This window comes from Macaca nemestrina, chromosome 14 (genome assembly GCF_043159975.1).
Source record: "Macaca nemestrina isolate mMacNem1 chromosome 14, mMacNem.hap1, whole genome shotgun sequence".
Lineage (NCBI taxonomy): Eukaryota > Metazoa > Chordata > Mammalia > Primates > Cercopithecidae > Macaca > Macaca nemestrina.
Genome location: NC_092138.1, coordinates 2,004,212 through 2,020,465, shown reverse-complemented (window position 1 = coordinate 2,020,465; position 16,254 = coordinate 2,004,212). Strand labels below are relative to the sequence as shown.

The following is a 16,254-nucleotide window of genomic DNA, read 5'->3' as shown; positions in this document are numbered from 1 at the left end:
CTCTGAATGTCATTTTGTTTTTAATTTCCTTATTAAAAGTCTTCATCTAAGGCCTTCATGGTTTTTCTTTGGCAGTATTGTGGTGGCTCCAGGTAATCATCCAGATACTAACTCTGGATGTGGCGGAGGCAGGCAGTGCCCTCGAGCAGTGCTCCTCTGACTTAAGTGTGCATGAGGCACCCGGCGCTTGTTGAAATATGGGTTATGATTAGTGGGTGGGGGCAAGGCCCAAGATTTCACATTTCTAGCAGAGGCTGCTGGTCCAGGGACCACACATTGAATTGCAAGCCCTAGGAAACTGATGCTTTTGTGGGTTGATTTTAGCTGTGTCCAGGTTTTTTTGTTTTGTTTTTCAGAATCAGCATCATCGTTTATTTTTTAATATTTTGTTGCCTGCTGTTCAAAAGTCAAGTTGAGAGTCAGGGGATACAAATCCTGCTTAGTCAAAAGTTTTTGTTAAATAGGCAGTTTCCTTTAGTCACCCTCTGAATCTGCTACCCTGATTAACATGAGTTCAAATCTAGCTGGGCATGGCGGTGTGCACCTGTAGACCAGGCTATGCGGGAGGCTGAGGCAAGAGGACCACTTAGCCCAGGAGTCTGAGGCTGCAGTGAGCTCAGGATTCCTTTTGTTAATATCCTAAAAACAATATATAAAAATAGCCCCACATAACACAAATAACAAAGTTTTAGGCCACACTTTCAAAGAAGAAAGCAAAATGCTAGTTTTTCTAAGCTCTGAGTTATGTGTATAAACCCCGGGGGATTTTTGATGAGTCTCAGCAAATCTCCTTCCTCCTCCATTACAACATTTTGCGTATCCCTTCTCTGCTTTTTCAAACCCTCTCTGCTATTATTTGCAGCTTTTTGGCCCTAGAAAAGATGAGTCGAAGGTTTCTTTCTTTCCCTCTTGTGTCTTTGTAGTTATTTTAGGAATAGAAGTCCCTGAGGGACTATGTTCAACAATGGCTTGGGTTGAAAAATACAAAATCAATTTCTTCATCCCAATTTTGACTCATTGATTTCTGTGAGCAAGTTATTTTGCTTTAACATTGGCACTTAGCCTTATGAAAATACAGTACGTGCAAGAAAGAAAGTTAGTGAGAAATACACAAGTACTAGTCACTCTTAGGAGAAAGTTGTAGTACATAAAATATTATTCCAATGATTGGTTTCTCTCTCTCTTTTTTTTTTTTTAAGACGGAGTCTTGCTCTGTTGGCCAGGCTGGAGTGCAGTGGTATGCCCTCGACTCACTGCAAACTCCGCCTCCCGGCTTCCAGTGATCCTCCTGCCTCAGCCTCCCGAGTATCTGGGATTACAGGTGTGCACCACCACACCCAGCTAATTTTTTGTATTTTTAGTAGAGGCAAGGTTTCACCATGTTGGCCAGGCTTGTCTCGAAATCCTGACCTCAAGTGATCCACCCGCCTCAGCCTCCCAAAGTGCTAGGATTACAGGCATGAGCCACCAGCGCCTGGCCGGTTTCTCTTTTATAAATGGTCAGTTTTGGGGGAGAGTTTAAGTTTTTTATCAATTGTAAAATGGCCATTTGCTCAGCCTGTCTAATCCTGACTACAGTGATGACAGTAAACCACGTGGCACCATTGACATTGAGCTGATCTTCAGGACGTGATGACAAGTATATTGTCTGTGCTAAAATGGATTTGGTAGATTTCATAACTTGAGCCATGAGGCCTGTCGTTCTGCATACTGATGGTTTTGGCAGGTTTGGAGATGGGTGTGTGTGTTAGCAGTGGAAAGTAATTCTTTAGCCATGAGGTTTACTAGAGGAACAAATAACCATCTATAATGCTGACACCTGGACATTCAGGCTGTTCTGCCTTTAAGGAACTGAAAGTGAAGCCTGGGATGGGTAGAGAGTTTTCTAGTGCTCTCAGGCCATTTATTCATTCCGTTTAAATGTTCACCCCGTGATCTTAATATATATATTAGTAGGCTTGTTTTTTTTGTGTGGGAAGATGAAATAAGATGGTGTAGGTATAACTTGTGGGGTGAGGTTAGCTTGTATTTCGAGTTCACCCTTTAGTCTAATCCCTTTCCACAATATAAGATGCCTGGCATGTACTTTTTTTTTTTTTCCGAGACAGAGTCTTGCTTTGTCACCCAGGCTGAAGTGCAATGGCGTAATCTTGCCTCAGTGTAGCCTCCGCCTTCCGGGTTCAAGTGATTCTCTTGCCTCAGCCTCCTGAGTAGCTGGGATTACAGGCGCCCACCATCACGTCTCGCTAATTTTTGTATTTTTAGTAGAGATGGGGTTTCACCATGTTGGCCAGGCTGGTCTCAAACTCCTGACCTCGTGATCTGCTCCGCCTCAGCTTCCCAAAGTGTTGGGATTACAGGCGTGAGCCACTGCACCTGGCCTGACATGGAATTTTTAATGATGACAGTGATGAGGTCAACAATAAAAATGACATGATAAGCCAAATCAGTCGCTTCCAAATTGATCAGCAGTACCACGCACGTGGCACATGCTCAGTAGCGGCTCTAGTATTTGGTCACAGATGTATTCAGGTAACCATGTGGAAGTGCAGTCACTGGAAGGAGCTTCTGCCCTTCTAAACGGGAGGAGGTTTCCTTCCTTGCTGCTAGAACCCAGATCAATGGATTGAGAAACACCAAGCTGAGGCTGGACACAGTGGCTCATGCCTGTAATCCCAGCACTTTGAGAGTTCAAGGGCAGGAGGATCACTTGAGCCCAGGAGTTGGAGACCAGCCTGGCCAACATAGTGAGACTCTGTTTCTACAAAAAAATTAAACAACAACAACAAAAAACTAACTGGGCATGGTGGCATGAACAGGTAGTCTCAGCTGCTACTCAGGAGGCTGATGTCGGAGGATTGTTTGCACCTAGGAGTTGGAGATTACAGTGAACTATGATAACGCCACTGCACTCCAGCCTGGGCAGCAGAGCAGTACCTTCTGTTTCTTTCTTTTTTTTTTTTTTTTTTGAGACAGTGTCTTGCTCTGTCGGCCAGGCTGGAGTGCAGTGGCATGATCTCGGCTCACTGCAATCTTCGCCTCCCGAGCTCAAGCAGTTCTCCTGCCCTGGCCTCCCAAGTAGCTAGGATTACAGGGTATGCCACTACACCTGGCTAATTTTTGTAATTTTTTTTTAGTAGAGAAGGCGTTTCACCATGTTGAACAGGCTGGTCTCGAACTCCTGACCTCGGGTAATCCGCCTGCCTTGGCCTCCCAAAGTGCTGGGCTTAGAGGCATGAGCCACCGCGCCCGGCCGACCCATTTCTTAAAAATGAAAAAGAGGCCAGGTGCAGTGGCTCATGCCTGTAATCCCAGCATTTTGGGATGCCGAGGCAGGTGGATCACCTGAGGTCAGGAGTTTGAGACCAGCTGGCCAACGTGTTGAAACCCCATACTAAAAATACAATACTTAGCTGGGCATGGTGGTGCACACCTCTAATCCCAGCTACTCAGGAGGCTGCAGTGGGAGAATTTGCTTGAACCTGGGAGGCGGAGTTTGCAGTAAGCCAAAATCACACTATTGTACTCCAGGCTGGGTGACAGAGCAAGATTCCATCTCAAAAAATTATAATAATTAAAAAATAAAAAACCCCAAGCTGAAAGCCAACTAGTATGAAGAAAGTGAGTGCAGAAAACAACTAAGAAAAATCTATAGTATGCATACTTCAGTGAAATTTTGCTCATTTTGTGCTGCCCTTGGTTAAATGTGAACCGTATTATAAAAATGTGCCATTCCCTTAGCTTCCTGGATGACTCAGGAGTTAGTGATTCCATTGAAATGAGATCAGTTCTGCTGTGTTACGTTCATTTTTAGTTGTGCCTCCTGTGATTTTGTTAACTGGTCTGGGGTTTTGTGTTTTTTGTTTGTTTGGTTTTGGTTGTCTGGTTTTGCCTCCTTTGCCCATTATGGTTTGGTTTAGTTTTCTGTGTGTGCACATCTTGTGCTTTTTGAAGAACCTCAATCATTTATCTATGACTGATTTCAGTATCATAAAGTTAAATTACCATGGGGTAGTTATGTAACTAGTGACTGAGTCCCCAAGTATCAAACCTGTTTAAACACAGCATTTTGTTCTCCAACATAAAATGGCAAAACTCCATCCTTGTGCACCGCCCCTTTGTATCCCTGTTGCTGTTTTGGGCTTTTAGGGTGTCTAAAATTACATATGGCTTGATTGATTGATTGATTGATTGATGATTGCGTAATTTATTTTGGCTTCCCAATTTGAACATCTGTTCTTTCCCCTTCACCCCTTTCCAGATGTCCCCTAGCTGTGCTGACCTCTGCACTGTGTAGTGTTGTCATCTGGTGGATTGTTTGTGACTACATTCTTCCCATCCTGCTATTCTGTCTCGATGGTTTCAGAACACAGTAGCCATCAGGACCCCCTGACAGATAGCTGCTGTAAGTGTCCCGTTCTGTTTCTCTGCCGTTGCTTACTTCTGGTGCCTAGTGTGGTTCCCACAATGCATGTTTTTCTCCTTGTCAGCTCCTAGCTTTGTTGGTTTGCCTATTTTCAAAGGTTCTTTTTCTGAATCTTTTCAATTAATGGGATGGTGGTGGGGAGGGAAGGTGGGCTTCACTGTTCCTCTCATAGAAAGGATATTAAAAGTAACGTATCTTGTTTTAAAGTTATGCTTATCCTTAACAGATATTTCAAAATAGCAGTTGATAAATGAAGACACTGAAACAGGTTTTCTTCCCTATCAAAAGTAGTTAGTTAGCTTGGGATAATTGGGGTGGTTTTATTTTTGTTGGTTGGCTATACAGTTTTCCTCTAGTTGTTTCTGTGTCTTGAGTATGTCCTTTCCAATCTAGCAAGGAAGCATTTTCCCCACTGATCTACTTTCATTAAATATGTGATTTTGTAGCCTCGAAATCTGCCGTTGTACAGCAGCTCTCTCATAAGTCTTCTCTCTAGTGTGCAGAATGTCCTGCTCTGTCTCATTTTCCTCCTCCCCTTTAGGGAATACAGTAAGTACAGTGTGTAGCACTTGATACTAAATGAAGGTAGGAGGTCGGAGCTGAGGGCGCCTGTTGAAGTTGGTGCATTCCCATATGACGGTCATTGCTCCCGCTTTTCTCCTTGCCCAAACATAGCCAGAATGCCTTTATTAGGCTGATAGCAGCAAATTTGTATTCTCTTGAGATCTTTTATCTTTGAAATGAAGACCTTAACAGCGAAGAGGCTTTATTTCTGCAGAAGAATGTGCAAGAGGCCCACTTGGGGAGCAACCTGTTGAAGACCCCCAGAAGGCGGGTATGTCCTGCGTCACGGGGTCCACCGCCACCCTCCTGTGTCTGAGCTGCATTCTTCCTTCTCTCAAGCTTTCCCCTTAACTCATATTTTAAGAATTTCTTCTCTTTTCTCCTCTTGGACTTGGAAGTTATGAAAGAATGCAAAAGTTCCTTGCAAGATCTCTTCCAAAGAAAAATTCCATTGCAACCAACTCTGGTACTTTGTGGTTTCATTGAGTATTTTCACATAGCTGAGAAAGATTTAAAAATCAAGCTGATTTCACTCTTCAGAATTAGGCAAAACCTGCTTAACTTGCTCCTATTGATGGCATTTTCTTGAATATCTTACAAATAAAAGCTTATTGTCGCGCATTCAGACCTGCTGTATTTCTGAGATAGATCAACCTTTTGGGTGTTTTCTCCTTTACTTCTCTTAGTCAGCTTTGATTGCCACATATTCTGACTCAAAAGCATCATGCACTACTTAGATTTATTCTTCTCAAACTGTTGCAAGTGGCAGAGATGTTCCGAATGGGTGGAACAGTTGCTAATAATACTTAGGCACTTTGTGGTTGAATGATCATTCCCAGGGTAAGTTTAAAAACGGTCTCTATCAGGCTCTTTGCTTTCAGTATTCCATGTAAACTATACCTCCTGTTATTGTTGTTAATGACGTTTGCCGTGGTATTTCTAGACCCAAGCAGAGTATTCAGTTTAGCCTGACTAATTATTTGGAATTTTCAGAAGCAAAAAACTTGTGACAGTTACAGTGGTGTTAATCAGTATCATCTTTGTAGCACCCCATGACTTTCTTTCCAAAGGGTTTTATTTGTAAGTTGGTGACTCCTGAGTGCCACCATCCACCATCAGCACCACCCACCTCTGCTGGCAGCGGACGCAGGTGGCATGGCATCGTTTGATCAGTTGTTTCCAGTGAAAAGCTCCCGTTATGCGGCATGCCTGGAGAATTAGGCCATAACAACACTTCAGGCTCCTGAGTCAGACCCGGAGATAGCGGGAAAGGCTTGTCTGAAGGCAGCAGGGCCTCAGGGTCACCTTTGTGCATGCTCTTGTAGTGTCCGGAGTGGACAGCCAGTACATAGTGCATAGTTGTCCTGATGGATTGTTTTCTTGGAATTGGACATTTATGTTCCAGACCTGGCGTTTTAGTTTTTGGCTTGGCTGTGTTCCTTGGGTTGCAGATTTCACTGTATCTGAAGTCTCAGTACCGAGGCTCCAGGGATGCTGCAGAGAAGGTGGTGAACTGCAGTACAGGCAGGAGGTAGGTGGGACAGAGGACTTTGTCAGGGGAGATGGGAAGGAAGAAAATGCATCCGCTGCATGCTGCTCTGCAAAGCCTGGCCTGGGTTGGGAGGCAGAAGGCAGCGAGTGCCCGGGTTCTCTGTGGCAGAGGCAACGCGTCCCCCTCTGGTCCTGTCAGGTGGTGTGCGCTGTCACTGGTGATAGCTCAGTGGAGTTCTACCCCCACCCCGACTTCATCAGTGCGTAACCTGCAGTTAGGATAAATGCTGTGTTGTCAGTGCAAAGAACCGGAATCTTCCCTGGTATGATTAGCACACTCAAGTTCTATCATTCTCTTGGTTTTAACGTTCCACAGAAATTACTAGCTGTTTAATATTGTTATTATATTAGTTCACTTTACACTAATTTTATAGAGAAATAAATACTTTTTAAAAGATGTTTTCCAGCAGCCTAAGAATGACTGCACGATTGAGCCGTAGTGTCTTGTTTTGAATGCCATTTCAACACTTCAGTCTTAGTTAATTTGAGAAATCAGGATTCAGATTTCCTAAGCAGGCAGTATATCAGCTCTTGTGTTTTCCTCAGATTAATTATTTTGCAGTGTGATTGTTGTCTGTACTTTTGGCCAACCATGGCCTCAAATAATTTGAGAAGTAGGTGTTGTATTTCAAAAAAGAGCCAACAGGAGTCTCATTTTCCCCGTGCATGAGGCAGTGGCCCAGGGGAGCGTGAGAGCTGTGGCAGTGCCAGTGCTGGCCTGGGCTTCGGAAGTAGCAGTGAAGCAGCAGCGGTTTGTTTTGTTTTATGCAAAATTCTATATTCAAATTTTTAGCAGAGATGAATAAATATTTTCTCTTCACTTTATATAAACAAATAATTTTTAGGGATGGGCAGGCTGACTCATACCTACAAATCTCAACACTTTGGAAGGTCGAGGCAAGAGAATCACGGAGGCCAGGATTTTGAGACCAGCATGGGCAACATAGCGAGACCTCCATCTCTATAAAATGAAAACTAAAAAAGTTAGCTGGGTGTGGCGACATGTACCTGTAGTCCCAGCTACTCTGGAGGCTGAGGTGGGAGGATCAGTTGAGTCCAGGATTTGAGGCTGCAGTGAGCTATGATTGCGTCACTGCACTCCAGCCTGGGCAACAGAGTGAGACCCTGTCTCTTAAAAAAAAAAAGAAAAAAGAAAGAATTTAAAAATAATCCTTTGTTTTTAGAAGTAGAATTCACAAGCCAGGGTAATAGTTGCCTTTAATCCTACAATTAAGTCTTCACATACACTCTTTTTTTTTTTTTTTTTTTTTTTTTTTTAAAATACAGAGTCTCAATCACCCGGGCTGGAGATCAGTGACACAAACATGGCTCACTACAGTCTTGACCCTGAGAGGTCAAGGTCAAGGTGATCCTCCTACCTCAACCTCCCAAGTAGCTGGAACCACAGGCACGCCCCACCACGCCCAGCTAATTATTATTATTATTATTTTGTAGAGAGGACGTCTCACTATGTTTAAGAATTTGGGCTTCTTTTTTTTTTTTTTTGGAGACGGAGTCTCGCTCTGTCACCCAGGCTGGAGTGCAATGGCGCGATCCTGGCTCACTGCAAGCTCCGCCTCCCGGGTTCACGCCATTCTCCTGCCTCAGTCTCCCGAGTAGCTGGGACTACAGGCGCCCGCCACCACGCCCGGCTAATTTTTTGTATTTTTAGTAGAGACGGGGTTTCACCGTGGTCTCGATCTCCTGACCTTGTGATCCGCCCGCCTCGGCCTCCCAAAGTGCTGGGATTACAGGCGTGAGCCACCGCGCCCGGCAGAATTTGGGCTTCTTAATGGTGTCTTGTTTCATGACTGAAAATCTGAGAAGCTACTTTTACTTTTGAACACAAAGATTTGTTTGGCTGGAGGATTTCTTTGGTGTAGGAATTGCTTAAAATGACCAGGCTGGTCTCGAACTTTTGGCCTCAATTGATCCTCCTGCCTTGGTCTCCCAAAGTGCTGGAATTATAGGCATAAGCCACCACACCCAGCGCCTTTGTCTGTTGTGTTAGAACATGCAACGTATCAGATGATCACACTCTAGGAGAATTTCTGAACCAAACATTGGCTGATTTATCCAGGATTCACGTCCCTCTGTGAGACAGAAAGCTAGTTTCAAGGGTCCGTCAGAAATCCGGCATGAGTAAAGTGAAACAGTGGGGAAAACTGCCCCGCCTTCTCCCCAGAAGGCTTGGACCGCTGGCCCAGACAAGCTCCAGGTTCTGCTCTGGTTGCTTTTTTTCTTTTTTGAGATGGAGTCTCGCTCTTTGGCCCAGGCTGGAGTACAGTGGTGCAATCTTGGCTCACTGCAACCTGTGCCGCCCGCGTTCAAGCAGTTCTCCTGCCTCAGCCACCTGAGTAGCTGGGATTATAGGCACCTGCCACCACACCCGGCTGATTTTTGTATTTTTAGTAGAGACAGGGTTTCACCATCTTGGCCAGGCTGGTCTTGAACTCCTGACCTTGTGATCCACCCGCCTTGGCCTCTCAAAGTGCTAGGATTACAGGCGTGAGCCACCATGCCCAGCCTCTTGTTGCTTTTTCAGTGATGAGACGTTTAGCATTTCACTAAGTGTTGGATATGCTTTGGTTTGGGTGATGCTAAGGTTGTAGAAATGTATTAATCTTAGCATATTTTAAGGCCCTGTCTTTGGTATATTAGCCAGCATGGTGGTAGCTGAGGCCTATGAGGTGGGATGCCCACTGATTGGTAATGGTTCCTTTTTACTCTTTTGAGCTGGGTTCTCATAAGTTGTTACTGGCTTTCTCACCTTTATGTTTTGAATAGGAGAGAAGAAAGCTTAAGTCAGTGTTTTCTCTTTCAGAAAATTAAAAGTTGGTATCTATAAATGTGTGTGTATGTGTTTAGTTTGTCATTGATTATCTCTTGAAGAAAAAAGTTGCATATAGGCCTGGCGTGGTGGCTCACACCTGTAATCCCAGCACTTTGGGAGGCTGAGGTGGGCAGATCACCTGAGGTCAGGAGTTCGAGACCAGCTTGGCCAACATGGCAAAACCTCATCTTTACTAAAAATACAAAAATTAGCCAGGTGAGGTTGTGGGCGCCCATGGTCCCAGCTACTCAGGAGGCTGAGGCAGGAGGATCGTTTGAACCTGGGAGGCGGAGGTTGCAGTGAGCCGAGATTACACCACTGCACTCCAGCCTGGACAACAGAGCAAGACTCTGTCTCAAAAAAAAAAAAAAAAGAAAAGAATTGCATATAAAATCTTTTGATGTCTTCTGCTATTTTCCCTATGACAATTTAAAGAAAAAAAAGTCAGAGGACCATCTGCCTCTAAAAGGACATTCCGTGTGGCCTTTATCTCAGGGTGTTCTTTTCTGATTCATCGTGTACTTCCTCCTGGGCAGTCTACTCTCATAGGCACCAGTTTCTCAAGCTTTTTAGAGTTTAATTAAGGCAAGCTTTTCAAAATTTAAGTGTTTTCACTTTCATTTTAGTGGCACTTGGAGATTTAGTAAGTGTTATAATCCAGACGAAACTCATATTTTGCTTAAACACTTTCTAAAATTTTGAAATGTTACATAAAATTAGTATTGATTTAGTGGATTATTACCCATACTTACAGCTTTGAAGAGTAAATATTGTATAGTTATTTCCTGACTTTATGTTCCTATTCTTTAGAATTTGGGCTTCTTAATGGTGTCTTGTTTCATGACTGAAAGTCTGAGAAGCTACTTTTGCTTTTGTTGGGCAGAAAGATTTGTTTGGCTGGTGAATTTCTTTGGTGTGGGAATTGCTTAAAATGCCAAGTCATTCACCTTCCAGAAGCAAAGCCCTCCGGTTATCTTTGTGTAGCCTTCAAAGAGAAATGAGATGCTTCATTTTAAAAGGCCTTGATGTAAAAATGTGTTTCACCTTTTTTTGGTAAATGTGTTGATGGAAAATCCTCTCAATTCTCAAGATAATTTGCACTAAAGTGCAAAAATACTTTCCTCTGTCAAGTATTTGCAAATGGTTTCAGTGAATGTAATCTTATTTTTTTCCAACTATTTTCAGAGTAATTCTTCAATCCAGTGTTCAGAGCTGTAAAACATCTGAACCTAACATTTCTGGCAGTGCAGGCATTACTAAAAGAACCACCAGATCTGCTTCAAGGAAAAGCAGTGTTAAAAGGTGAGAAAAGAATCCTACTCTTCTGAAAAGTTGCAAGCACTGGCTTTCCAGTTTAATATTTGGGCCCTACCTCTGAAGATTGACATGAAATTAGGAGAAAGTAGAGTCTGTGTGTTACTTGTTCATTATCTAAGAAAATCTGGACCATTTTAATGTAGGCTTTCGTTTTGTATTTCAGAAGTAATTCTCGACACTGGAAATATGGTGTCTGGGTCATGATATGGGAAAGTTTTTAAATTAAGAATTTCCAGAGCTGGCTGTCAGGACTTGGAGGACATCATTCTAGTGCATATCAGACACAGCATCACTGCTGGACGATTAGCTGAAATGAGTGTGATGGTGGACATGAGGTAACTCTAGAGAGTCTGAGGATCCTTCTCTGCCTAGTGACTCTTTGTCCTCTTGGCCACAGCCCACACGTGAGGCACTAGTTCTTTCACTGTCAGCACTGTCTTCAGTAAGTGGAGGCAAAATTTCGCAAAACCAATGTGTTCTGTGACCACGTCGGTGACTCTGTTGTCTTTGGATATTTCTCATGAAGTAGACATGCCATTTTTAAAGTATTCTGATAACAGATCCCATCTGAAGAGAGAATAGATAGCCCAGGAGTGGAAGTGGGGATAGAGGGCTCAGGAGTAGAAGAGGGCATCTTTTCATCTTTGCCTGGTGTTGGCCGCCCATGCAGTCCTGTTTCTGTTCTCCTGGTAAAAACGATCTCTTCTAACAGACGTGAGCGACCTGAAGATAATCAGAACCAGACTTTAAAATGTCCTGCACATGTGCCCCGCTTCCCTTCGGCTTCCCTGCCCTGTGTATCTGAGGCTTTGGGCCTCAGGGCCTTATCAGTGTAAAATTAGTCCCCAGTGCAAAGCAGCCAGTCTCCCGAGGGACCCTTGGCAGAGCTGGGAGCTCTGTGTGCTTCGCATTTGGAGGACTCGTTCAGCTCTGCCGTGTTTCCTCGTCACTGTCTGTTTTGTACAACCTTACTGCACACTTACACTCACATGAGGACGCAGCAGTGCCCCGGCATGAGGATTTGAGGACTGTCAGGCACTGACTCATGATTCTAGGATTTAAAATTTTTCATTAGAAATGTACCAAATATTCCTATTTCTTTACTCTTTGATTCTACTTGAGAAGAATATTAGAGAAATACTGACCAAAGGTCAAAGATTTAGGTACATTGGAACAGCGGCGGAGTGTTATCTCTAACAGTGAGAAACAGGAAGTGGGCTCAAGATTGTTACATTATGCCAAATGAATTGGGAGTCATACAGTTTAGTGCACGAAGCAATGAGTGAAAAGAGCCATGCATAACAATTCTGAAGTATGGGCCGGGCGCAGTGGCTCACGCCTGTAATCCCAGCACTTTGGGAAGCCGAGGTGGGTGGATCACTTGAGGTCAGGAGTTTGAGACCAGCCTGGCCAACATGGTGAAACCTCATCTCTACTAAAAATACAAACATTAGCCGGGCGTGGTGGCGGGCACGTGTGGTCCCAGCTACTCAGGAGGCTGAGGCAGGAGAATTGCTTAAACATGGGAGGCGGAGGTTGCAGTGAGCCGAGATCACGCCACTGCACTCCAGCCTGGGTGAAAGAGCGAGACTCTGTCTCAAAAAAAAAAAAAAAAATCTGAAGTATGACTGTAATTTTGTAAGTGTAAGTATACTATGTAGTATAGAAATACAGAGATGTATAAATATTTATATACCTACAATACATCTGTATTTATAGATGAATAAGTGTCTATATATGTATAGAAATAAGACAAAGGAAAATATGCTATGATACTAATAAAAGTTCTGGTTGGTGGGACAGTTGGGATTTTTTTTTTCTTTTTTATCATCTTATTTTCCAATTTTTTTACAATAAATGAAGGGAAATGGGAGTGTTTCAACTGACACTTTTAGGTGAGCCAAACTATTAATTCAGGCCAGGTGCAGTGGCTCATGCCTGTAATCCCAGCACTTCGGGAGGCCAAGGCAGGTAGATCATGAGGTCAGGAGTTCAAGACCAGCCTGGCCAAGATGGTGAAACCTCGTCTCTACTAAAAATACAAAAATTAGCTGGGTGCAGTGGCGGGTGCCTGTAATCCCAGCTACTCGGGAGGCTGAGGCTGGAGAATCACTTGAACTTCGGAGGCAGAGCTTACATGAGCCGAGATTACGCCATTGCACCCCAGCCTGGGTGACAGAGCAAGACTCCGTCTCAAAAAAAAAAAAAAAAATCAAATAAAAAGCCTATCGTTGATGACAGTTAATTAGTTAATTTTGACATGTCTTGAAGGGGTGTATCCTTTTTAGGTATGAGTGCATGAGTACTCACGCTTTTTGTTTTTCTCTCTTTGACATGGAATTGCCCAGGCCGGAGTGCAATAGTGTTATCTCGGCTCACTACAACCTTCGCCTTCCGGGTTCAAACCATTCTCCTGCCTCATCCTCCCAAGTAGCTAGGATTACTACTTGTGGGTGGCATGTACCACCACACCTGGCTAATTTTTGTATTTTTAGTAGAGATGGGGTTTCACCATTTTGGCCAGGCTGATCTCAAACTCCTGATCTCAAATGATCCACCTGCCTCAGCCTCCCAAAGTACTGGGATTACAGGCATGAGCCACCGCGCCTGGCCGCTCAGGTTTTTATTACAGCCTGGTGTGTCTTGCACATTTAATTCTGCTGTTTGCTTTTTTAGATTATGCTTTTTAGGTTACAGAGGAGTAGAGTCCGGGAGCCTGGCCGGTGCTTGCCAGGTCATACCGTCTTCCTTTGAGGAGGAAGGGCTGGCCTTGCCTCTGTTTTTCTATCTAGGTCTTGTTGCGTTTCCATGTCAGTCTGGTGACCTGAACTCCTGCCTCTCTGGAGAAGTGGTTCCTGGTTGCAGCAAGCATCTGCCTGAGGCCCCTGGCAGGGATGATATGAGGGTCCTAAGGGAGATTTCAGAGCCAGTGATCTGGACTGAATGTTGAAATGGCCCAAAGCAGTTTCCAGGAATTTTGGATAGTTCTGAAAACCAAAAAGACTTCCTTTAAATTCCAGAATGGACTTTCAGAGATGATGTGGAGAGCAAAAGGAGCCTAACAGTGAGGATTAACTGGGGCTCACCTTCCTCTAAGCGGGTTCTTTCTTTGTGCCTCTTTTGGGGCTTCGGCCTGTGTGCACATCACCTTACCTGTTATCCACTTGCAGCTTACAAAAGAAAAGCAAATAAATTATGTATAGTTTTTAAGAATTGGAGTCAGCCAAGCTGTAGCCTGGAGCTTTTATCCTACTGAATATTGTTCATAATATCCTACTGAATCATATTCATTTCTGGTTGGAGGGTAATGAGGGAGTTAGTATGTTGGTGCATGGTCTGATTCTGGGCACAATAGTATGAGCTAAATTTGAATAAATTTTTGAGTGAAATCTTTAAACAGCAGTAGAAAAAAAAATAGAGCACCCTTTTGGGGTCCTTTCATCCCTACCTGCAAGGCACCAGGGTTGCCAGTTCCTGCTGGTTTGTCATCAGCTCTGTGGCGCATAGGAACGTGACCTCCCATTTTCATGTTCCTTGGCGTCCAGGATGAAGACTCCACCCAAACTCGCTTTGCACTTAATTGGCGCTTTTGATTTTTGGGTTTACTGAGAGGCTCTTCAGCTTTGGGGAACTTTTTCAAAAACGTCGAAAGAGCAATTACTTGCAGCAGCTGAAAAAATAGGAGTGATGTCTTCACTATTTGTCTTTGGGAAAAGGTGCCGCAGTTTCTCACAGAAGGTGACTATCCCCTCGTGTATCCACTTGAGGCTGTGCCCCATCGAAACCTAAATTTCATGTGGCCACAGGTCTGGGACGGCCGCCAGACAGCCTGTGTGGCCCTCGGTCCTGCCAGGGCTCTCTGTGGCACCTTCTCATTCCCTTCCCCGAGTCTGGAGAGGGAGCGAGTGAGCTTCTCCACTTCCCACTTCCTGGTAGAGCTATAAATCCATGCTAACCTTTCTCTTTTAAGAATTAATAAACCCAGTGAATAATTGGCTCCGTTGAATTGGCCTGTTTTCAGTGTTCTCATGTGACCTCTGTGAAGAGCTGTCTTAGAACAGTCTTGGAAATTTCACCGTGCTCCGAGTGAGAGCCTGCAGCCACCCCATTTGCTCGAATTCACTCATGTCTTCACGCGGCCCTTCCGCCGGTGCGTGTTTGTTAGCTTATGCGGTTTCTTTTGGGCAGGCTCTTTTTTTAAATGATAACCTCATTCATTTTCTAAGAAACCGTCACGTACAAGTTACTTTAACTCTTGAGTTGCATCACTGGGAGCCATCACTTTCCGCTGCAGCTGCCAAACCAAACCTAAGGCCCCGACTTTGGGGTGCTCTGTGCCCAATGCTTCATGTTGCGGGGGTTGGGGAGAGAAATGCTCAGCTTCTTTCCTTAGCCTTTTTTTTTTTTTTTTTTTTTAAATGAGACAGAGTCTCTCTCTGTCACCCAGGCTGGAGTGCCATGGTGCGATCTCAGCTCACTACAACCTCCACCTCGCAGGTTCAAGCGATTCTCCTGCCTCAGCCTCCTGCGTAGCTGAGGAGGGAATACAGGCGTGCACCACCACGCCTGGCTAAACATTTTCTTTCTGTATTTTTAGTAGAGATGAGGTTTCACCATGTTGGCCAGGCTGGTCTTGAACTCCTAACCTCAGGTGGTCCACCTGCCTCGGCCTCTCAAAGTCCTGGGATTACAGGTGTGAGGCATCGCGCCCGGCCTCTTTCCTTAGCCTCTAAAACCACGAATGTTTTCAGGAGCCCTTCAGTTGGGAGCAGCTGCATCTAGGACCTCTGACTTCTTCAGTGTTCTCGGGTGTCTTGGCCCGTGTCACACTTGCCACTGCCTCTTGACCCTCAGAGCCTCAGATCTGGGTGCCTGTTCCATTGCTTCTGGGCGTTAACTTTTGGCTACTGCCGTTGTCTCCAAAGTCCATCAGGAGAGGAGTCCCAGAAGGTTGTCTCTAAATGTTTCTTGGTAAAATGCTGTTTCTCTCCAGTCTTTTAAAATATTAGTGATCCTTTGAAATTCCAGATATCTTCCCACTTGTCTCACCAGCTGACCTGGATCTTTTGGCTCAGTGCTCTGTTGGGATCTCTGAAAATGAAACGATCGATTCAAACGCTCCTCCTTGAAGAGCGCAGCAGCAGCATCGGGCGAGGGGCCCCTCCAGATTGGAAGTGGTTTTTCTGACTCTTCTTTTGGTTTCGTTTTCTGAAAGTTGTTATGGACCTGAAAGTGTAGCGTCATAAACTGGGGAAGGAGAGAAGAGAGGCAGGAGGAGAATCATGGAGTGCGGAGGCAGGTAGCCCGTGGGGTGTCTCCTGTGCTTGGCGGCGCTGGAAACCGCTTAGGTGCCAGAGCTTTTTCTGTGACCAAATTCTGGCTTTTGAAATAACCCAGTAACAGTTCTCTGTCTTTTCATTCTGCCTGCTCCTCCCACAGCCTGGTTCCTCAGAGGGAAGGAAGGAGAACGAGTGCTTTGCAGCACGTGCCCCTGGCGGCATCATGGTACTTTCCTGGCCCTGCTGCCTCTCTGCCCGTCCGTCTTTTATGATTTTTATTTACT

At 44.6% G+C, this 16,254-nt stretch overlaps 1 protein-coding gene across 30 annotated transcripts in view; it reads left to right on the top strand.

Moving 5' to 3' along the window:
- LOC105498918 (cell division cycle 14B) overlaps positions 1 to 16,254 on the top strand; it is a 142,859-nt gene that overhangs the window by 100,752 nt on the left and 25,853 nt on the right. For 18 of the 30 annotated variants that reach the window (XR_011612287.1, XR_011612286.1, XR_011612283.1 and 15 more), the window contains one exon: positions 10,560 to 10,676. The exons of 4 other annotated variants lie outside the window; for them this stretch is intronic. Coding sequence is in view for 18 of the 26 variants with exons in the window: in XM_071077464.1 (XP_070933565.1) it covers positions 10,560 to 10,676 (117 nt within the window). In the remaining 8 variants the exon portion in view is untranslated. Of the gene's footprint in view, positions 1 to 4,261; positions 4,406 to 10,559; positions 10,677 to 10,854; positions 16,197 to 16,254 lie in introns of those variants that run through there. 8 more of the 30 variants (XM_071077471.1, XM_071077476.1, XM_071077478.1 and 5 more) reach the window with 6 other exon arrangements.